General features: G+C 44.2%; 1 protein-coding gene across 1 annotated transcript in view; it reads left to right on the top strand.

Annotated features, from left to right (window-relative positions):
* PPM1F (protein phosphatase, Mg2+/Mn2+ dependent 1F) overlaps positions 1–23,426 on the top strand; it is an 83,532-nt gene that overhangs the window by 18,348 nt on the left and 41,758 nt on the right. The window contains exons 2-3 of the mRNA XM_069756624.1: positions 7,676–7,812; positions 18,092–18,291. Of these exons, the coding sequence (XP_069612725.1) occupies positions 7,676–7,812; positions 18,092–18,291 (337 nt within the window). The remainder of the gene's footprint in view (positions 1–7,675; positions 7,813–18,091; positions 18,292–23,426) is intronic.

Here is a 23,426-nt window from a genome sequence, read left to right as displayed (position 1 = left end):
GGTTAGATCCCAACAACCTATCAAAGGGGGTTCCGTGGGTAATAGAAACATCTCGGATAGTTACCACGGATGCCAGTCCCACGGGGTGGGGAGCTCACCTGGACGACAGTATCACTCAGGGGGTCTGGACAGATCAAGAATACGAGGTATCTTCAAATCAAAAAGAACTTTGGGCAGTGAGTCACGCTCTATCATATTTTCTTCCCAGCCTACAGGGGCATCATGTCCGGGTTTTTTCGGACAATCAGGTAGTGGTAGCCTACCTGAACCATCAGGGGGGAACCAGATCCCAAGCCCTAATGAACACCACTTCCCAGATCTTCACATTAGCAGAAGTCAACTTCCTATCCCTCTCTGCGCTGCATATAAAGGGGGTAGAGAACCAAAAAGCAGACTTCTTAAGCCGTACCCGATTAAAACAGGGGGAATGGGCACTAAACCAAAGCATCTTCGATCGGATTACCAAAATCTGGGGGGTTCCTGTAATAGATCTTTGCCAGCACAGAAAACAGGAAAGTAAGGGAATTTTGTTCTCTGAACCCCAAAGGGGGCCCTCGGGCTCTGGATGCATTTACGATCCCATGGACTCGGGGTCTAGCATACGCGTTTCCTCCTTACATCCTTATTCCGGCTGTTCTGCGGAAAATCAGGCAGGACAGGGCGAGAATCATCCTAATAGCCCCCTTCTGGCCCAAAAGGGCCTGGTTTTCCTGGCTGAGAACTCTATCGGTCTCCGATCCCTGGGTTCTCCCGGATCTTCCGGATCTTTTATACCAGGGACCGGTGTTCCACCCTCAGTCAGCAAACCTCCACTTGACAGCGTGGAACTTGAAAGGTCACTACTAAGGGCAAGGGGCTTTTCAGATAAGTTAGTATCTACACTATTAAAAAGTAGAAAATCAGTAACAACTAAAATCTACGGTAAAACTTGGAAAAAGTTTTTGTCCACCTCTGGGGTAAAATTACAAGACGGGGTCCAAGTGGTCAAAATATTAGAGTTTCTGCAAAAAGGCTTAGATATGGGCCTCTCGGTGAGCACCTTAAAAGTGCAAATAGCGGCCTTAGGTGCATTATACAGTGAGAGTATTGCCTCTAACCCATGGGTAACAAGGTTTATTAAAGCTGCAATACGGTCTAAACCTTTAAAAATCAGAAGCCTTCCGACCTGGGACTTAGGACTAAATTTATCAGCTCTGACAGAACCTCCATTCGAACCCATAGATTCATTACCAATTAAAATCTTATCTCTCAAAACGGCCCTTCTCACAGCGTTGACATCTGCCCGTAGAATTAGTGACCTCCAGGCTCTATCTGCGAACCCTCCATTCACACAAATCATGGATGATAGGGTAATACTAAAAACAGATCCCGCTTATCTACCCAAGGTTGCTTCCAATTTCCACAGGTCCCAAGAAATAATCCTTCCCTCCTTTTGTCCAAACCCTAAAAATAAAAAAGAGGAAAAGTTCCACACCTTAGATGTGAAAAGGTGTTTAATACACTACTTAGAGTCCTCCCGACAGTATAGGAAGGAAGGGTCTCTCTTTATCTGTTTTCAGGGACCTAGGAAAGGACTCAAAGCCTCCAAAAGCACTATAGCTCGCTGGGTAACTGATGTGATAGCCTTGGCATACTCGTCCACGGGAAACGCAGTTCCTGAGGGGCTCAAGGCGCATTCTACAAGAGCCATGGCGACCTCCTGGGCCGAAAGGTCGGAGGTACCAATAGACAAAATCTGCAAGGCAGCCACCTGGTCATCACCTTCAACCTTCTTTAGGCACTACCGCTTAGACTTGGCCTCTTCGTCTGACTTAGCCTTCGGAAGAAGGGTCTTGCAGGCTGTGGTCCCTCCCTAAAGCAATGATCTCTGTAATTCTCTCTGGTAGTGCTGTCATGGGCGACTGAGAATACGGTAGTTACTTACCGATAACGGTATTTCTCAGAGCCCATGACAGCACCTGCTTATTCCCACCCTATCACGTGTGCGGTGAGCACCTTATTATATGAAATGTGTGTTTCTAATTTAGACACGGTGTAATCCTGATAAGTATTTTGTTAAAATTGTATATTTTCCTGTTGTCACTAACCTGGAGGACCTCTGATGCTATGTAAGCCAAACTGACGCAGGAGAGAGGTACCGCCCTTTTTATCCTGTAGGTTTCCTGTCCTGAAGGGCGGATTCCCTCTCTCTGGTAGTGCTGTCATGGGCTCTGAGAAATACCGTTATCGGTAAGTAACTACCGTATTTTTCCTTCCATGTTGCTTCTGCTGCTGTGAAGCACCTGAAGGGTTAATAAACTTCTTGAATGTGGTTTTGAGTACCTTGAGGGGTGCAGTTTTTAGAATGGTGTCACTTTTGGGTATTTTCAGCCATATAGACCCCTCAAACTGACTTCAAATGTGAGGTGGTCCCTAAAAAAAAAATGGTTTTGTAAATTTCGTTGTAAAAATGACAAATCGCTGGTCAAATTTTAACCCTTATAACTTCCTAACAAAAAAAAATTTTGTTTCCAAAATTGTGCTGATGTAAAGTAAACATGTGGGAAATGTTATTTATTAACTATTTTGTGTCACATATCTCTCAGGTTTAACAGAATAAAAATTCAAAATGTGAAAATTGCGAAATTTTCAAAATTTTCGCCAAATTTCCGTTTTTATCACAAATAAACGCAGAATTTATTGACCTAAATTTACCACTAACATGAAGCCCAATATGTCACGAAAAAACAATCTCAGAACCGCTAGGATCCGTTGAAGCTTTCCTGAGTTATTACCTCATAAAGGGACACTGGTCAGAATTGCAAAAAACGGCAAGGTCTTTAAGGTCAAAATAGGCTGGGTCATGAAGGGGTTAAAAACAAAAACGTTTGTTTACATAGAAACATAGAAGACTTTATGCTGTTTTTGAAGGGAAAGGCAGTCACGCCAAATATTGATTTCATTTAGATTTTACTTTTTTACTCAATTTATTTTTGTCAATTAACAATACACTTTTTTTTTATAGCATACTTACTTTGCAGCATTACTTCCACATGTGCCTAAAACTTCTGTGTACTGGCCAGAATTAGCGTTTTTCTTCATGTACACACACAGCTTATTCAGAAAAAAGTTCCTAAAACAATGGGCACACTTTAATTTTGAGAGAGTGGTGAATGTACAAGGTTTTATTCAGAAACTACTGAGCAAATGAGAAAAGAGCTCCGCAGACATGATGCCCAGACTGCGGGCGCAAATGGGTTCTGTGACTCATCCCATTATGGCCGTGTTGTTAATTTACCTAATTCCTTGACCTACAGTAGATGCCCACTCACAAGTAACATGGTGGCTGATGTAGAGGATTTTATATAATTTAGCACAAATAGGCTAATGGAAGAGGTCAAGAGCTTGGGCATTAAGGTACCGTCACACTCAGCAACTTTGCAACGAGAACGACAACAATCCGTGACGTTGCAGCGTCCTGGATAGCGATCTCGTTGTGTTTGACACGCAGCAGCGATCTGGATCCCGCTGTGCTATCGCTGGTCGGAGCTAGAAGTCCAGAACTTTATTTCGTTGCCAGGTCGTCGTGTATCATGTTTGACATCAAAATCAACAACGCCAGCAACGTTTTACATGGAGCTAACAACCAGCGAGAACAATAAGTGAGTGGCCGTTACGTCACTGGATCGCTCCTGCATCGTTCTGGAGTTGCTGTGTTTGACGTCTCTACAGCGACCTAAACAGCGACGCTCCAGCGATCTAGTTTAGGTCGGCTTGTTGTCTATATCGCTGCAGCATCACTGAGTGTGACTGTACCTTTACCTATTGCAAATGGCAATCCCAAAACTCACAATAGACTCTTCCCACGTGACTTATGATAAGCCAAACCAGAATCTCAATTTGCAGACATTGTTCGGGGTGTTCAGTCACTTTTCAAATGTATAGCAACCAGGGCATTGATGTAGAAACCATAATGGCTTGTACATTGTTTCATGCATACTATAAATCGTCATTAGTCAATCTGAAAGTGGCTGCCTGGTCTCTAAACTTTTTTGTGTGTTCCTGTCCCATCAATAGGCTTTGTCATTTCCTGGTCTTTCTATACTGTGGTGTTTATCCTCCTTGTCTGGCTGTTGGCAGGCTTCCAATGGATCACAGTTGACTGTCTCAGCAGACTTCCTTGTGTGACACAATTTCCTGCTCTGTTTCCGTTTTCTAGCAACATTTCCTGTAATGGACTTTACAGTAAAACATTCTGGTAACGAGAAATGCAAGAACAATTATAGTTTTGTTTCCAAGCTGATGGGATCTGGGCAGAATATACATAGGCGTTGGGAACAGTTTCCACAATTACCGTACATTAGTTTTGATAAAGCACAGTAAATGTATACTTACTGTTAATTATACAGCAGTCCAACATGAATGAAGTTTTTCTTGTACATTTTGTGACAGGGTTGTCAAACTCCAATACACAGAGGGCCATAATTAAAAGCTTGGACAAAGTTGCAGTCCAAGCATGATCTGAAAAAAGAAGTCTACAATTGAAGTTTTTACCTTATCAAATATAACAATGAACTTTTTCATACAGCAATAAACATAAAGGGATTGTCCCGCGAACAAAGTATATTTTAATAGATCTTGTAATAATGTTATATGAGCAGTACAAAAAAATGGCCTAATTTGAATATGAAGGGGTTAAAAAAACATAGAATAATAAAGTATGCAGCCAAAAAGTGCCCTAAACACAGTAAGATACCCCTATAGTACCCTCCACACACAGTATAGTTACTCCAATCACAGTAGGATTCACCTACTATAATCCCCTTACACTATATAAATGTCCTCACATGATGCTCCATACACTATAAAGGCTCATTTTATGCATTAAAGAAAAAAGTGGATTTCTCTCGAATAAGACATCTGATCACATATCCAGGTGTCATGCTTCCTATGACCTGCATGCCCATATACACTGTGTGCAGAATTATTAGGCAAGTTGTATTTTAGAGGATTATTTTTTTATTATTGCTCAACAACTATGTTCTCAACCAACCCAAAAGACTCAAATATCAAAGCCTAATATTTTTGGAAGTAGGAGTGTTTTTTTTTTTTTTTAGATTTGGCTATGTTAGGAGGATATCTGTTTGTGCAGGTAACTATTACTGTGCTAAATTATTAGGCAACGGCAACTTAATAAAAACCAAATATATTCCCATCTCACTTGTTTATTTTCACCAGGTAAACCAATATAACTGCCCAAAATTTAGAAATAAACATTTCTGACATGCAAAAACAAAACCCCCAAAAATTAGTGACCAATATAGCCACCTTTCTTTATGATGACACTCCCCAGCCTTCCATCCATAGATTCTGTCAGTTGCTTGATCTGTTTACGACCAACATTGCGTGCAGCAGCCACCACAGCCTACCAGACACTGTTCCGAGAGGTGTACTGTTTTCCTTCCCTGTAGATCTCACATTTTATGAGGACCACAGGTTCTCTATGGGGTTCAGATCAGGTGAACAAGGGGGCCATGTCATTATTTTTTCTTCTTTGAGACCTTTACTGGCCAGCCACGCTGTGGAGTAGTTGGAGGCATGTGATGGTGCATTGTCCTGCATGAAAATCATGTTTTTTCTTGAACGATACCGACTTCTTCCTGTACCACTGCTTGAAGAAGTGGTCTTCCAGAAACTGGGAGTTGAGCTTCACTCCATCCTCAACCCGAAAAAGTCCCACAAGTTCATACCAGTACCCCACCTCTACCTTGCTGGCGTCGGAGTGGAGCTCTCTGCCCTTTACTGATCCGGCCTCTGGCCCATCCATCTGGCCCCTCAAGAGTCTCTCTAATTTCATCAGTCCATAAAACCTTTGAAAAGTCAGTCTAAGGCCATGTTCACACAGTGCGTTTTTTTCTGCGGAACCGCAGCGTTTTTGCCGCTGCGGTTCCGCAGCTGTTTTCCATGCAGCGTACAGTACAATGTACCCTATGGAAAACAGGAACCACTGTGCACACGATCCTGAAATTCAGAAAAAAAGCCGCGCTGAATAGCTGCGGGAAAAAAGATGTACCATGTCACTTCTTTTTTCGGAGCCGCAGCGGATCTGCACCCATAGACCTCCATTGTGAGGTCAAACCCGCAGTAAAACCCGCAGATCAAAAATATATCTGCGGGTTTTACTGCGGGTTTGTGGTGCCGAACCGCTGCAGCAGGAAGTGCGGGGAAGCGGGCGGAAGTGCGTGGGCGGAGTGTGGCTGCCCCGATTCCCCCCCCCCCCCATGCTCCGATGCCCTTCCCCTCCCCCGTGCTCCGATGCCCCTCCCCCGTGCTCCGATGCCCCCCCCCCATGTCCTAATCTCCCCCCCTTATACTTACCCAGCCTCCCGGTGTCCGTCTGGCCGTCTTCTCCCTGGGCGCCGCCATCTTGCAAAATGGCGGGCGCATGCGCAGTGCGCCCGCCGAATCGGCCGGCAGATTCGTTCCAAAGTGCATTTTGATCACTGAGATAGGTTATATCTCAGTGATCAAAATAAAAAAAATAGTAAATGACACCCCCCCCCCCCTTTGTCACCCCCATAGGTAGGGACAATAAAAAAAATTAAGATTTTTTTTTTTTTTTTTTTTCCCCCCACTAAGGTTAGAATAGGGTTAGAATGGGGGTAGGGGTAGGGTTAGGGTATTTTCAGCCATTTTAACCCTAAAAAACTTCCTAGAAAACAGACTCTGCATAGAAAACTGCATAAAAAAACGCACCAAAAAAAAGGACCTGCGTTTTCTGCAAAGAGCTGCGGTTTTTAGTCCTGAAAAAAAGGATGGAAATCAGGAACGTGTGAACATACCCTTAAGATATTTCTTGGCCCAGTCTTGACGTTTTATCTTATGTTTCTTAAGGTGGTCATTTTTCAGCCTTCCTTACCTTTGCCATGTCCCTGAGTACCTTGTGCTTTTTGTTACTCCAGTAACGTTGCAGCTCTGAAATATGGCAAAACTGTTGGCAAATGGCATCTTGGCAGCTTCCCGCTTGATTTTCCTCAATTCATGGGCAGTTATTTTGCGCCTTTTTTGCCCAACACTCTTCTTGTGACCCTGTTGGCTATTTGCCATGAAATGCTTGATTGTTTGGTGATCATGCTGCAAAAGTTTGGCAATTTCAAGCCTCTGCAAGACATCTCACAATTTTGGACTTTTCAGAGCCTGTCAAATCTCTCTTCTGACCCATTTTGCCAAAAGAAAGGAAGTTGCCTAATAATTAAGCTCACCTTACATAGGATTTTGATGTCATTACACAATACCCCTCCTCGTTATAGAGATGCACATCACCTGATTAACTTAATTGGTAGTTGGCTCTCAAGCCTGAACAGCTTGGAGTAGGACAACATGTATAAAAAGTATCATGTGATCAAAATACAACTTGTCTAATAATTCTGCACACAGTGTAGGTGGCTTAGGAGGGTTGATCCTACTGACGAAGTTATGTTAGTCATGTGGCAGCCAAAATGATCATCTAATGTTAATTCTCTCCTGATGACGACGGTTATAGCTGAGAGCGTCTGTTTTGCTCAACAATGCACTGTATGGCCCACTTGCTCTTGTACTAGTAGTATATTTTAACTGTTGTAAATGAAAAGTGGATGGAAAAAAACTAGTTTTATTTTTTCCTCTCCCTTATTCTGATTTTTTTGTGTTTTTGCAGGGATGGGCCTTCTTGGCTAGCTGCAGGTTTAGTTGGAGCTGCTGTCCGTCATACTCTGCAGTCTGACTTGGACACACTTCTTGAGAGGAAGCATGATTGGGTGGAAGGACCAGAAAACGATGTACAGTCTGAAGATCGTAAGTATAGTTCATAGTTGCAGACCAGGCCAATTTGCGATTGCTACTATTTGCATTTATAACCATATAGGAACTAGATTCTCATTACATTAAATGTAGAGTCTAAAGTTAAAGAATTGTCCTGTGAGTGCCGGAAAACATTACAATAACTCGACATTCATACTTTAGTTACACAATAAAATGCTTTTACTTCAGGCTTATTTTTGTATTGAACATTATTACTTAGGAGTTCACTTTGTGTTTGCTTGTCATTGTGCCTCAAATGCTAGAAGCATGGGGTCAAACAGTGTCAGAAAAAAAGTTACAGATGTCATAGGTTCCTTTTACGAAAAAAAGAGGAGGGTTCCTTTTAATCTATTATCAGCTAATACATGCTTTCCGACTCATGGGTGGCATGAATCGGAGCTTAGCTGCATGATTGCAGCCAGGTATGTTTGACTCTGAAATGCAGCAGTTTGGCAAGTCAGCCACGGAATACATGGAGAGATTTGATTAGTCTGGCGTGGTCCCCATTTGGCTTCTCATCATCCATTTCCAGATGATTTAACAGGTCCATCCCAAGTATGTACTTATAGAGAGACCTGTCAATCACCTGGAGCAGAACAGGGTCCACACCATTACAGGGTCCACGCAGGGAGAAGAGGACTGGAATTTGCCTCTTGGACTAGTCCCTTCATTCCCAAGTGTGCTTTCATATATGCCTTTCTCTGAAATGCTGCAGTGTTTAAGAATAAAACCTAGATGTTTAGAATGCAGGAACCAGCTTCTGACTCATTCCCGAACCTTGGGAGGCATGGATCTGCTGTCGGGTTCCCTGTAATCTGTGTCCATGGAACCACTGTGTTACTTTGTATTGAGTTGTGTATTGGCTCTCTCTGTTGGTGAGAAAAACATTCTACTTGGGGAAAGCGCATAATTTCTTCTGTTGTTTTTCTCATAGTCTGTCATTATAAAACCGCCTCACAGAATGGCGTTCTATCATTTTATTAACCCCTTTCTGCCATTGGACATACTATTCCGTCCATGTGGGGTGGGCCCTACTTCCCAAGGACGGAATAGTATGTCCAGCGCGATCAGCCGCGCTCACGGGGGGAGCGCGGCCGATCGCAGCCGGGTGTCAGCTGACTATCGCAGCTGACATCCGGCACTATGTGCTAGGAGCGGTCACGGACCGCCCCCGACACACTGCGATCAAACATGATCGTAGTGTTCCGGCGGTATAGGGAAGCATCGCGCAGGGAGGGGGCTCCCTGCATGCTTCCCTGAGACCCTCGGAGCAACGCGATGTGATCGCGTTGCTTCGAGGGTCCTTACCTCCTCCCTGCAGCAGGCCCGGATCCAAAATGGCCACAGGGCTGCATCCGGGTCCTGCAGGGAGGTTGCTTCACAGCACCTGCTCAGAGCAGGCGCTGCCAAGCCTCCAGGAGTGCACGTCAGATCGCTGATCTGACACAGTGCACAGCAAAGTGTCAGATCAGCAATCTGTCATTTTACTGTGATTTTCCCCCCTGGGGCAAAGTAAAAAAAAAAAATGTACATGTGTTAAAAAAAAATAAATAAAAAAAATCCTAAATAAATAATAATAAAAAAATATTGTTTCCATAAATACATTCCTTTATCTAAATTAAAAAAAGAATAAAAGTGCACATATTTAGTATCGCCGCATCCGTAACGACCCGACCTATAAAACTGTCCCACTACTTAACCCCTTCAGTGAATACCGTAAAAAACAAGAGGCAAAAAACGCTTTATCATACCGCCGAACAAAAAGTGGAATAACACGCCTTCAAAAAGACGGATATAAATAACCATGGTACCGCTGAAAACGTCATCTTGTCCCGCAAAAAACGAGCCGCCATTCAGCATCATAAGCGAAAAAATAAAAAAGTTATAGTCCTCAGAATAAAGCGATGCAAAAATAATTATTTTTTCTATAAGTTTTTATCGTATAAAAGCGCCAAAGTATAAAAAAAATTATATAAATGAGGTTTCGCTGTAATCGTATTGACCCGAAGAATAAACCGCTTTATCCATTTTACCAAACGCAGAATGGTATAAACGCTCCCCCCTCCTCCCCCCCACCAAAAAAAAAAAAATTTATGAATAGCTGGTTTTTGGTCATTCTGCCTCACAAAAATAGGAATAAAAAGCGATCAAAAAATGTCACGTGCCCGAAAATGTTACCAATAAAAAGTCAACTCGTCCCACAATAAAACAAGACCTCACATGACTCTGTGGACCAAGATATGGAAAAATTATAGCTCTCAAAATGTGGTAACGCAAAAAATATTTTTTGCAATAAAAAGCGTCTTTTAGTGTGTGACGGCTGCCAATCATAACAATCCGCTAAAAAACCAGCTATAAAAGTAAATCAAACCCTCCTTCATCACCCCTTTAGTTAGGGAAAAATTAAAAAAAATGTATTTATTTCCATTTTCCCATTAGGGTTAGGGCTATAGTTAGGGTTGGGGCTAAAGTTAGGGTTATGGTTTAGATTACCGTATATACTCGAGTATAAGCCGAGATGTTCAGCCCAAATTTTTGGGCTGAAAGTGCCCCTCTCGGCTTATACTCGAGTCACGGTAGCGGTGGGGTCGGCGGGTGAGGGCGCTGAGGCATACTTACCTAGTCCCAGCGATCCTGACGCTCCCCCTGCCGTCCCACGGTGTTCTGTGCTGCAGCTTCTTCCCCTCTTCAGCGGTCACGTGGGACCGCTCATTACAGAAATGAATAGGCGGCTCCACCTCCCATAGGGGTGGAGCCGCCTATTCATTTCTCTAATCAGCGGTGCCGGTGACCGCTGACAGCAAGAGGCTGCAGCACAGAAGACTGGGAGGAAGGCGGGGAGCGCCAGGATCGCTAGGACTAGGTAAGTATGGCATATTTACCTGTCCACGTTCCAGCCGCTGGGCATCGCTCCATCTTCCCGGCGCCTCCATCTTCCCGGCGTCTGCGCTCTGACTGTTCAGGCAGAGGGCGCGATGACGCATATAGTGTGCGCGGCGCTCTCTGCCTGATCAGTCAGAGCAGAGACCCCGGGAAGATGGAGGCGCCGGGACCGGACGCCGGGAGCTGCAATCACGAGAGGTGAGTATGTGTTTTTTTTTTTTTTGTTTTGTTTTTTTTTTATTGCAGCAGCAGCAGCAGCACAGATTTATGTGGAGCATCTATGGCGCAGTATGAACGGTGCAGAGCAATATATGGGGCATCTGTGCAGCATCTATGGGGCAATATGAACGGTGCAGAGCACTGTATGGGGCACAGATATTGGGCAAAAATGAAAGGTGCAGAGCATATATGGGGCACAGATATGGGGCAATATGAACGGTGCAGAGCACTATATGGCACAGCTATGGGGAAATAATGATCTATTTTTATTTTTGAAATTCACCGGTAAATGCTGCATTTCCACCCTAGGCTTATACTCGAGTCAATAAGTTTTCCCAGTTTTTTGTGGCAAAATTAGGGGGGTCGGCTTATACTCGAGTATATACGGTACATTAACGGTTGGGATTAGGGTTAGGGGTGTGTCAGGGTTAAGGATGTGGTTAGGGTTACCTTTGAGATTAGGGTTTCAGTTATAATTGGGGGTTTTTCACTGTTTAGGCACATCAGGGGCTCTACAAACGCGACATGGCGTCCAATCTCAATTCCAGCCAATTCTGAGTTGAAAAGCAAAACAGTGCTCCTTCCCTTCCGAGCTCTCCCGTGCGCCCAAACGGGTTTACCCCAACATATGGAGTATCGGCGTACTTGGGACAAATTGGACAACAACTTTTGGGGTCCAATTTCTCCTGTTACCCTTGGGAAAATACAAAACTTGGGGCTAAAAAATAATTTTTGTGGGAAAATCATTTTTATTTTCACGGCTCTGCGTTATAAACTGTAGTGAAACACTTGGGGGTTCAAAGCTCTCACAACACATCTAGAGGAGTTCCTTAAGGGGTCTACTTTTCAAAATGGTGTCACTTGTGGGGGGTTTCAATGTTTAGGCACATCAGTGGCTCTCCAAACGCAACATGGCGTCCCATCTCAATTCCAGATGCGTGTAAAGAAGCTGCGGAGACACCATCACGTGTTTCTCGACGCAAGCAGTGAATAGCCAGGCCTTTCCCCGGGAAGGAACAACCACGGGAAGGGCAGCATCCTATGAAGGAAAGCCACCTATGCCAAGCATGGTATCCATCCACAGACAGCTGTTTCGGGGTTTTTGCCCCTCATCAGTGTGGAGTAGGAATCTGGCTATTAGGAGCAGTGCCTAGTAAAAAGGCTATAAAGGCACAGATGATTGGCCTCTGGGAGACCAAAACATCCAACACACACATCAGTGTGGAGTAGGAATCTGGCTCCGCAGCTTCTTTACACGCATCTGCATATTTCCCATAAGGGATGGGGGCAGTGTTCTGGAATCACTGCGTTGAGAAACACGTGATGGTGTCTCCGCGGTGTTGGATGTTTTGGTCTCCCAGAGGCCAATCATCTGTGCCTTTATAGCCTTTTTACTAGGCACTGCTCCTAATAGCCAGATTCCTACTCCACACTTCTGTGAAGCACTTGGTGGGTCAAAATGCTCACCACACATCTAGATAAGTTCCTTAGGGGGTCTACTTTCCAAAATGGTGTCACTTGTGGGGGGTTTCAATGTTTAGGCACATCAGTGGCTCTCCAAACGCAACATGGCGTCCCATCTCAATTCCAGTCAATTTTGCATTGAAAAGTCAAACTGCGCTCCTTCGCTTCCGAGCTCTGCCATGCGCCCAAACAGTGGTTTACCCCCACAATAGGGGTATCGGCGTACTCGGGACAAATTGTACAACAACTTTTGGGGTCCATTTTCTCCTGCTACCCTTGGTAAAATAAAACAAATTGGAGCCGAAGTAAATTTTTTGTGAAAAAAAGTTAAATGTTTATTTTTATTTAAACATTCCAAAAATTCCTGTGAAACACCTGAAGGGTTAATAATCTTCTTGAATGTGGTTTTGAGCACCTTGAGGGGTGCAGTTTTTAGAATGGTGTCACACTTGGGTATTTTCTATCATATAGACCCCTCAAAATGACTTCAAATGAGATGTGGTCCCTAAAAAAAAAAATGGTGTTGTAAAAATGAGAAATTGCTGGTCAACTTTTAACCCTTATAACTCCCTGACAAAAATTTTGGTTCCAAAATTGTGCTGATGTAAAGTAGACATGTGGAAAATGTTACTTTAACCCCTCTGTGACCTTAGACGTACTATCCCGTCGAGGTGCCCTGGGCTTATCTGACCCTGGACGGGATAGTACGTCATAGCCGATCGGCCGCGCTCACGGGGGGAGCGCGGCCGATCGCGGCCGGGTGTCAGCTGCTTATCGCAGCTGACATCCGGCACTATGTGCCAGGAGCGGTCACGGACCGCCCCCGGCACATTAACCCCTGGCACACCGCGATCAAAGATGATCGCGATGTGCCGGCGGTGCAGGGAAGCACCGCGCAGGGAGGGGGCTCCCTGCGGGCTTCCCTGAGCCCCCCGCAGCAACGCGATGTGATCGCGTTGCTGCGAGGGTCTCCTCACCTCCCTCCCTGCTCGAGCCCCGGATCCAAGATGGCCGCGGATCCGGGTCCTGCAGGGAGGGAGGTGGCTTCACAGAGCCTGCTCAGAGCAGGCACTGTGAAGCAGCCTGCACTCCTATCAGATCAGTGATCTGACAGAGTGCTGTGCAAACTGTCAGATCACTGATCTGTGATGTCCCCCCCTGGGACAAAGTAAAAAAGTAAAAAAAAAAATTTCCAAATGTGTAAAAAAAATTAAAAAAAATATTCCAAAATAATGAAAAAAAAAAAAAAATATTATTCCCATAAATACATTTCTTCATCTAAATAAAAAAAAAAAAAACAATAAAAGTACACATATTTAGTATCGCCGCGTCCGTAACGACCCGACCTATAAAACTGTCCCACTAGTTAATCCCTTCAGTAAACACCGTAAGGAAAAAAAAAAAAAAACGAGGCAAAAAACAACGCTTTATTATCATACCGCCGAACAAAAAGTGGAATAACACGCGATCAAAAGGACAGATATAAATAACCATGGTACCGCTGAAAGCGTCATATTGTCCCGCAAAAAAAGAGCCGCCATACAGCATCATCAGCAAAAAAATAAAAAAGTTATAGTCCTGAGAATAAAGCGATGCAAAAATAATTATTTTTTCTGTAAAATAGTTTTTATCGTATAAAAGCACCAAACCATAAAAAAAGATATAAATGAGGTATCGCTGTAATCGTACTGACCCGAAGAATAAAACTGCTTTATCAATTTTACCAAACGCGGAACGGTATAAACGCCTCCCCCAATAGAAATTCATGAATAGCTGGCTTTTGGTCATTCTTCCTCACAAAAATCGTAATAAAAAGCGATAAAAAAATGTCACGTGCCCAAAAATGTTTTCAATAAAAACGTCAACTCGTCCCGCAAAAAACAAGACCTCACATGACTCTGTGGACCAAAATATGGAAAAATTATAGCTCTCAAAATGTGGTATTGCAAAAAATATTTTTTGCAATAAAAAGGGTCTTTCAGTGTGTGACGGCTGCCAATCATAAAAATCCGCTAAAAAACTCGCTATAAAAGTAAATCAAACCCCCCTTCATCACCCCCTTAGTTAGGGAAAAATAAAAAAAAATGTATTTATTTCCATTTTCCCATTAGGGCTAGGGTTAGGGCTAGGGCTAGGGTTAGGGCTAGGGTTAGGGCTAGGGTTAGGGCTAGGGCTAGGGTTAGGGTTAGGGCTAGGGCTAGGGTTAGGGCTAGGGTTAGGGCTAGGGTTAGGGTTAGGGCTAGGGTTAGGGCTAGGGTTAGGGTTAGGGTTGGGGCTACAGTTAGGGTTGGGGCTAAAGTTAGGGTTAGGGTTTAGATTACATTTACAGTTGGGAATAGGGTTGGGATTAGGGTTAGGGGTGTGTCAGGGTTAGAGGTGTGGTTAGGGTTACCGTTGGAATTAGGGTTAGGGGTGTGTTTAGATTAGGGTTTCAGTTATAATTGGGGGGTTTCCACTGTTTCGGCACATCAGGGGCTCTCCAAACACGACATGGCGTCCGATCTCAATTCCAGCCAATTCTGCGTTGAAAAAGTAAAACAGTGCTCCTTCCCTTCCGAGCTCTCCTGTGTGCCCAAACAGGGGTTTACCCCAACATATGGGGTATCAGCGTACTCAGGACAAATTGGACAACAACTTTTGTGGACCAATTTCTCCTGTTACCCTTGGGAAAATACAAAACTGGGGGCTAAAAAATAATTTTTGTGGGAAAACAAAAATTTTTTATTTTCACGGCTCTGCGTTATAAACTGTAGTGAAACACTTGGGGGTTCAAAGTTCTCACAACACATCTAGATAAGTTCATTGAGGGGTCTAGTTTCCAATATGGGGTCACTTGTGGGGGGTTTCTACTGTTTAGGTACATTAGGGGCTCTGCAAACGCAATGTGACGCCTGCAGACCAATCCATCTAAGTCTGCATTCCAAATGATGCTCCTTCCCTTCCGAGCCCTCCCATGCGCCCAAACGGTGGTTCCCCCCCAGATATCGGGTATCAGCGTACTCAGGACAAATTGGACAACAACATTTAGGGTCCAATTTCTCCTGCTAACCTTGGAAAAATACAAAACTGGGGGCTAAAATATAATTTTTGTGGAAAAAAAAATATTTTTTATTTGCATGGCTCTGCGTTATAAACTGTAGTGAAATACTTGGGGGTTCAAAGCTCTCACAACACATCAATATGAGTTCCTTAGGGGGTCTACTTTCCAAAATGGTGTCACTTGTGGGGGGTTTCTACTGTTTAGGTACATTAGGGGCTCTGCAAACGCAATGTGACGCCTGCAGACCATTCCATCTAAGTCTGCATTCCAAATGGCGCTCCTTCCCTTCCGAACCCTCCCATGCGCCCAAACGGTGGTTCCCCCCCACATATGGGGTATCAGCGTACTCAGGACAAATTGGACAACATCTTTTGGGGTCCAATTTCTCCTGTTACCCTAGGGAAAATACAAAACTGGGGGCTAAAAAATAATTTTTGTGGGAAAAAAAATTGTTTTATTTTTATGGCTCTGCATTATAAACTTCTGTGAAGCCCTTGGTGGGTCAAAGTGCTCACCACACATCCAGATAAGTTCCTTAGGGGGTCTACTTTCCAAAATGGTGTCACTTGTGGGGGGTTTCAATGTTTAGGCACATCAGTGGCTCTCCAAACGCAACATGGCGTCCCATCTCAATTTCTGTCAATTTTGCATTGAAAAGTCAAACTGCGCTCCTTCCCTTCCGAGCTCTCCCATGCGCCCAAACAGTGGTTTACTGCCACATATGGGGTATCAGCGTACTCAGGACAAATTGGACAACAACTTTTGAGGTCCAATTTCTTCTCTTACCCTTGGAAAAATAAAAAATTGGGGGCAAAAATATAATTTTTGTGAAAAAATATGATTTTTTATTTTTACGGTTCTGCATTATAAACTTCTGTGAAGCACTTGGTGGGTCAAAGTGCGCACCACACATCCAGATAAGTTCCTTAGGGGGTCTACTTTCCAAAATGGTGTCACTTGTGGGGGGTTTCAATGTTTAGGCACATCAGTGGCTCTCCAAACGCAACATGGCGTCCCATCTCAATTCCTGTCAATTTTGCATTGAAAAGTCAAATAGCGCTCCTTCCCTTCCGAGCTCTCCCATGCGCCCAAACAGTGGTTTACTGCCACATATGGGGTATCAGCGTACTCAGGACAAATTGGACAACAACTTTTTGGGTCCAATTTCTCCTGTTACCCTTGGTAAAATAAAACAAATTGGAGCTGAAGTAAATTTTTTGTGTAAAAAAAGTTAAATGTTCATTTTTATTTAAACATTCCAAAAATTCCTATTAAACACCTGAAGGGTTAATAAACTGCTTGAATGTGGTTTTGAGCACCTTGAGGGGTGCAGTTTTTAGAATGGTGTCACACTTGGGCATTTTCTATCATATAGACCCCTCAAAATGACTTCAAATGAGACGTGGTCCCTAAAAAAAAATGGTGTTGTAAAAATGAGAAATTGCTGGTCAACTTTTAACCCTTATAACTCCCTAACAAAAAAAAAATTGGTTCCAAAATTATGCTGATGTAAAGGAGACATGTGGGAAATGTTACTTATTAAGTATTTTGTGTGACATATCTCTGTGATTTAATTGCATAAATATTCAAAGTTTGAAAATTGCGAAATTTTCAAAATTTTCGCCAAATTTCCGTTTTTTTCACAAATAAACGCAGGTACTATCAAAGAAATTTTACCACTATCATGAAGTACAATATGTCACGAGAAAACAATGTCAGAATAACCAGGATCCGTTGAAGCGTTTCGGAGTTATAACCTCATAAAGGGACAGTGGTCAGAATTGTAAAAATTGGCCTGGTCATTAACGTGCAAACCACCCTTGGGGGTAAAGGGGTTAAGTATTTTGTGTGACATATCTCTGTGATATAATTGCATAAAAATTCAAATTTGGAAAATTGCGAAATTTTCTAAATTTTCGCCAAATTTCCATTTTTTTCACAAATAAACACAGATAATATCAAATAAATGTTACCACTATCATGAAGTACAATATGTCCCGAGAAAAGTGTCAGAATCACTGGGATCCGTTGAAGCGTTCCAAAGTTATAACCTCATAAAGGGACAGTGGTCAGAATTGTAAAAATTGGCCCGGTCATTACCGTGCAAACCACCCTTGGGGGTAAAGGGGTTAATCTATGATAAGTTAAAAGGTCAATCAATAGTAAAGGCAATTATAAGAAACTTTTGTAATGCATCTTATTAGAGAAAGCAGCCACCTTCCCCACTTGTTCCCCTCATCCTTGCGTTCTGACCTTTCCAATCACTGTGAAAAAGCATCTCAAGTCCGGCTTGCTCATAGATGGACTTTTGTTTTTTGGTCTTTACAGGGCCTCTTAACACTACAACTTTATATTAATAGGCCCATATCTGTGTAAGGCACGAAAAAAAAACTGTTATCCTTCTAAACTGGCGTCACTTTTCTGTGCGCTGTACTCTGTTCCTCAGCGGCTGGCACTTGACAAGGTGAAGGCTGGGAAGTGGTCACATGATCACACCCCCATTCCCCATTGAATGTCAGGTTCCTGTCCCAGAGATGAGCATAGTTATGTTTTTCTTGAAACCATCCTGGCCCCGGTAACTTGTACAATAGTCGATGACCCTTTCTATTTGTACTTAGGAACCAATGTATTTAAAATTCCAAATGTAGCTTTTTTTTCTTCCTGCAGTCTTCCCCTCAGAAGCCTTACTTCAACATTGCCTTACCTCTCTCCAAGAGATCGGTGGTCAGTGGCAGCTACAGATGCCCTCAGCACCAACCATTAAACGCAACCTGTGTGTCTCTATTCACGCAATACGCAACAAAAGAAGGAAAATGGAAGATCGTCATGTGTCGCTAATGGAATTCAACCAGCTTTTTGGCTTCATGGTAAAAACAACAACAAATGAAGATAAATAATTCTTGCCGGCTTTCTCATCCTATTACCCTTTAACTGACGTTGGACACACTGGTACAGCCAGTGTTACCGCTTTGTGTTTTTTATGCAGGCCCATGAACTGAGCACCCATCTTTGCTGGCAGATTCAGCCATCATCTGCCTGTAACAACCATGAGGGGAGCGGACTTTGTCCACAGCTGTTAACCTTTTAAATGCCCATGTCATTCTGTGTCCGTGGCATTTACTCTGCATGTCCTGGGAGGTGTGATTATGGGGTGCAGATGGGTTGCGATGTCTGTGGGCAGTAAATTAATGTTATTGTACTTGAAAGAAGAGGTGGAAAAAATGCTCATTGGGTAAGGGGTTAATATAATCATAACTTTTGTTAAAGGGAATCTCGGTAAGATCAACCCTCCCCAATTGTACATATGAGCATGCAGGGCTTTGAAATGTTAATCCATCAACACCTTTTATATCTTCTATCTGTTGCTGCATTCTCGCTTAATCATCATTTAAATTTATACGAAAATGAGGTGTTAAGTGCTCTGTGTGTGACAGTACACCTAACAAGCCCATTCCTCCCTAGGTTTTTTTTTCTCCCAGGCCAGAACCAGTCTTTATAGCTTGATTAATAGCTCACTATTAGGCCGGGATCACACATGCGAGAAATACGGCCGAGTCTCGCATGTTAATACCTGGCATTGCCGCCGTCACTCAGGAGCGGAGCATGCAGCCGCATAGCAATACATGGAGCTGCACGTGCCACTCCTGAGTGACGGCAGCAATGTCGGGCATTAACATGCGAGACTCGCCCGTATTTCTCGCATGTGATCCCGGCATCAGTCTGATTTCCTTGTCTGCCACTTGATGTCACACAGACTATGAGCTACCAATCAAGGCTCGGGAAGTGCTCTATCAAGCTCGGAGCACTTAACCCTGCTGTTCTGTTCGGGGAGACCTATTTTGAACTTTGGTATTTTTTGGGGTGTTCAAGATGCGGTTCTGAAACTTGTGGTTGATTGACTTAAATGAGGATGGGTCGGTCGGCCACGGGTTTCAGAGCCGCATCTTGAATATTTTAAAGAATATTGAAGTTCAAAGTCGGTCATTTTTGACCAACAGAACAGCAGGGTTAATGGCTCATGCAAGTCAATTAAAATGCTCATTGCTCTGGAATGCAGCAACAGATAGAAGATGTACCGGGTGTGTTTTGGAGGGGTGGTTCTTATTGACAGATTTCCTTTTAAATAAATCTGGCTATTACAATAAATTTACAGTCTTGTATAGTAAAGTCTGCATTTGATTTGCAGATTTTAGGAAGTTAAATAGTGAGCTTTATTGGTAAAACTTATTTTTGTGCCATTTTCTTCAGAATATTTACTGTAATTTGGCTTCAACTGAAGTTAAGCCATTAAGTTTGTTAAGGCTAAAAATTTTGTTAACTGGATAGTCCATCACGTTTTTACACTGGAAAGTAGACTTTTGCTACTGTACGCTGGTTTATCACATTGGACAGCTGCTTAACACCTTCATCCACAGGTGATTTTTCGTGTTTTATTTTCTTCCCTTTCTTCCGTCAACATGGCCGTATGAGAGTGTGTTTTTTTTTTTTTGTGGGACGAGTTGTACTTTTGAACATCGAGACCTTGACTTTAACGCTGTAGCCCACATCAAAGGCAGGAATGCAGCCATTGACTCGCGTGTGTGTGTTTATATACGTCTGTTGTGAAGGGGTTAAAAAGCAAGTCATTTCAATTTTTTATTTTTTTTTTTCATTAACCCCTTCCCGACCTTTGACGCCACGTAGGCGTCATGAAAGTCGGTGCCAATCCGACCCATGACGCCTATGCGGCGTCATGGAAAGATCGCGTCCCTGCAGATCGGGTGAAAGGGTTAACTCCCATTTCACCCGATCTGCAGGGACAGGGGGAGTGGTAGTTTAGCCCAGGGGGGGTGGCTTCACCCCCTCGTGGCTACGATCGCTCTGATTGGCTGTTGAAAGTGAAACTGCCAATCAGAGCGATTTGTAATATTTCACCCATTATAACGGGTGAAATATTACAATCCAGCCATGGCCGATGCTGAAATATCATCGGCCATGGCTGGAAATACTAGTGTGCCCCCACCCCACCCCTCCGATCGCCCCCCCCCCACCCCCCCCCGATCTGGCCGGTACACTGCTCCGGCTCCCCTCCGCCCTGTGCTCCGCTCCCCCCCGTGCTCGTGTCCGCTCCCCCCGTGCTCCAATCACCCCCCCGTGCTCCAATCACCCCCCCTGCACTCCGATCCACCCCCCCCCGTTCTCCATTCCAGCCCCCCCCCGTGCTCCGTTCCACGCCCCCCGCGCTCCGTTCCACCCCTCCCGCGCTCCGATTCCCCCCCCCCCCCGTGCTCCGAATCCCCCCCCCCCCCCCCGTGGTCCCCCCCCCGCCCTATCATACTTACTGATCCAGCCGTGGTCCCGTCCGTCTTCTCCCGGGCGCCGCCATCTTCCAAAATGGCGGGCGCATGCGCAGTGCGCCCGCCGAATCTGCCAGCCGGCAGATTCGTTCCAAAGTGCATTTTGATCACTGAGAGAGATTATATCTCAGTGATCAAAATAAAAAAAATAATAAATGACCCCCCCCCCCCTTTGTCACCCCCATAGGTAGGGACAATAAAAAAATAAAGAAATTTTTTTTTTCCACTAATGTTAGAATAGGGGTAGGGTTAGGGTTAGGGGTAGGGTTAGGGTTAGGGGTAGGGTTAGGGTTAGGGCTAGGGGTAGGGTTAGGGTTAGGGGTAGGGTTAGGGCTAGGGGTAGGGTTAGGGTTAGGGTTAGGGCTAGGGTTAGGGTTAGGAATGTGCACACGTATTCTGGTCCTCTGCGGATTTTTCCGCTGCGGATTTGATAAATCCGCAGTGCTAAACCGCTGCGGATTTATGGCGGATTTACCGCGTTTTTTTCTGCGCATTTCACTGCGGTTTTACAATTGCGATTTTCTATTGGAGCAGTTGTAAAACCGCTGCGGAATCCGCACAAAGAAGTGACATGCTGCGGAATGTAAACCGCTGCGTTTCCGTGCAGTTTTTCCGCAGCATGTGTACAGCGATTTTTGTTTCCCATAGGTCTACATTGAACTGTACACTCATGGGAAACTGCTGCGGATCCGCAGCGTTTTCCGCAGCGTGTGCACATACCTTTAGAATTAGGCTATGTGCACACGGTGCGGATTTGGCTGCGGATTCGCAGCAGTGTTCCATCAGGTTTACAGTACCATGTAAACATATGAAAAACCAAATCCGCTGTGCCCATGGTGCGGAAAATACCGCGCGGGAACGCTGCGTTGTATTTTCCGCAGCATGTCAATTCTTTGTGCGGATTCCGCAGCGTTTTACACCTGTTCCTCAATAGGAATCCGCAGGTGAAATCCGCACAAAAAACACTGGAAATCCGCGGAAAATCCGCAGGTAAAACACAGTGCCTTTTACCCGCAGATTTTTCAAAAATGGTGCGGAAATATCTCACACGAATCCGCAACGTGGGCACATAGCCTTAGGGTTAGGGTTGGAATTAGGGTTGTGGTTAGGGTTAGGGGTGTGTTGGGGTTAGTGTTGTGGTTAGGGGTGTGTTGGGGTTAGGGTTGTGATTAGGATTATGGCTACAGTTGGGATTAGGGTTAGGGGTGTGTTGGGGTTAGTGTTGGAGTTAGAATTGAGGGGTTACCACTGTTTAGGCACATCAGGGGTCTCCAAACGCAACATGGCGCCATCATTGATTCCAGCCAATCTCGTATTCAAAAAGTCAAATGGTGCTCCCTCACTTCCGAGCCCTGACGTGTGCCCAAACAGTGGTTTACCCCCACATATGGGGTACCAGCATACTCAGGACAAACTGCGCAACAATTACTGGGGTCCAATTTCTCCTGTTACCCTTGTGAATCTAAAAAAATGCTTGCTAAAACATAATTTTTGAGGAAAGAAAAATGATTTTTTATTTTCACGGCTCTGCGTTGTAAACGTCTGTGAAGCACTTGGGGGTTCAAAGTGCTCACCACATATCTAGATAAGTTCCTTGGGGGGGTCTAGTTTCTAAAATGGGGTCACTTGTGGGGGGTTTCTACTGTTTAGGCACACCAGGGGCTCTGCAAACGCAACGTGACACCCGCAGACCATTCCATCAAAGTCTGCATTTCAAAAGTCACTACTTCCCTTCTGAGCCCCGACGTGTGCCCAAACAGTGGTTTACCCCCACATATGGGGTATCAGCGTACTCAGGAGAAACTGGACAACAACTTTTGGGGTCCAATTTCTCCTGTAACCCTTGGGAAAATAAAAAATTCTGGGCTAAATAATTATTTTTGAGGAAAGAAAACGTATTTATTATTTTCACGGCTCTGCATTATAAACTTCTATGAAGCACTTGGGGGTTCAAAGTGCTCACCACACATCTAGATAAGTTCCTTTCAGGGTCTAGTTTCCAAAATGGGGTCACTTGTGGGGGGTTTCTACTGTTTAGGCACATCAGGGGCTCTGCAAACGCAACGTGACGCCCGCAGAGCATTCTATCAAAGTCTGCATTTCAAAACGTCACTACTTCAATTCCAAGCCCCGGCATGTGCCCAAACAGTAGTTTACCCCCACATATGGGGTATCACCGTACTCAGGAGAAACTGGACAACAAATATTGGGGTCAAATTTCTCCTGTTACCCTTGGGAAAATTAAAAAATTCTGGGCTAAATAATTATTTTTGAGGAAAGAAAACGTATTTATTATTTTCACGGCTCTGCATTATAAACTTCTATGAAGCACTTGGGGGTTCAAAGTGCTCACCACACATCTAGATAAGTTCCTTTGGGGGTCTAGTTTCCAAAATGGGGTCACTTGTGGGGGGTTTCTACTGTTAAGCCACATCAGGGGCTCTGCAAACGCAACGTGACGCCCACAGAGCATTCCATCAAAGTCTGCATTTCAAAACGTCACTACTTCACTTCCGAGCCCCGGCATGTGCCCAAACAGTGATTTACCCCCACATATGGGGTATCAGCGTACTCAGGAGAAACTGGACAACAACTTTTGGGGTCAAATTTCTCCTGTTACCCTTGGGAAAATAAAAAATTGCAGGCTAAAAGATCATTTTTGAGAA

This window comes from Ranitomeya imitator, chromosome 1 (genome assembly GCF_032444005.1).
Source record: "Ranitomeya imitator isolate aRanImi1 chromosome 1, aRanImi1.pri, whole genome shotgun sequence".
Taxonomy (NCBI): Eukaryota; Metazoa; Chordata; class Amphibia; order Anura; family Dendrobatidae; genus Ranitomeya; species Ranitomeya imitator.
This window is presented reverse-complemented; position numbering and strand designations above follow the sequence as displayed.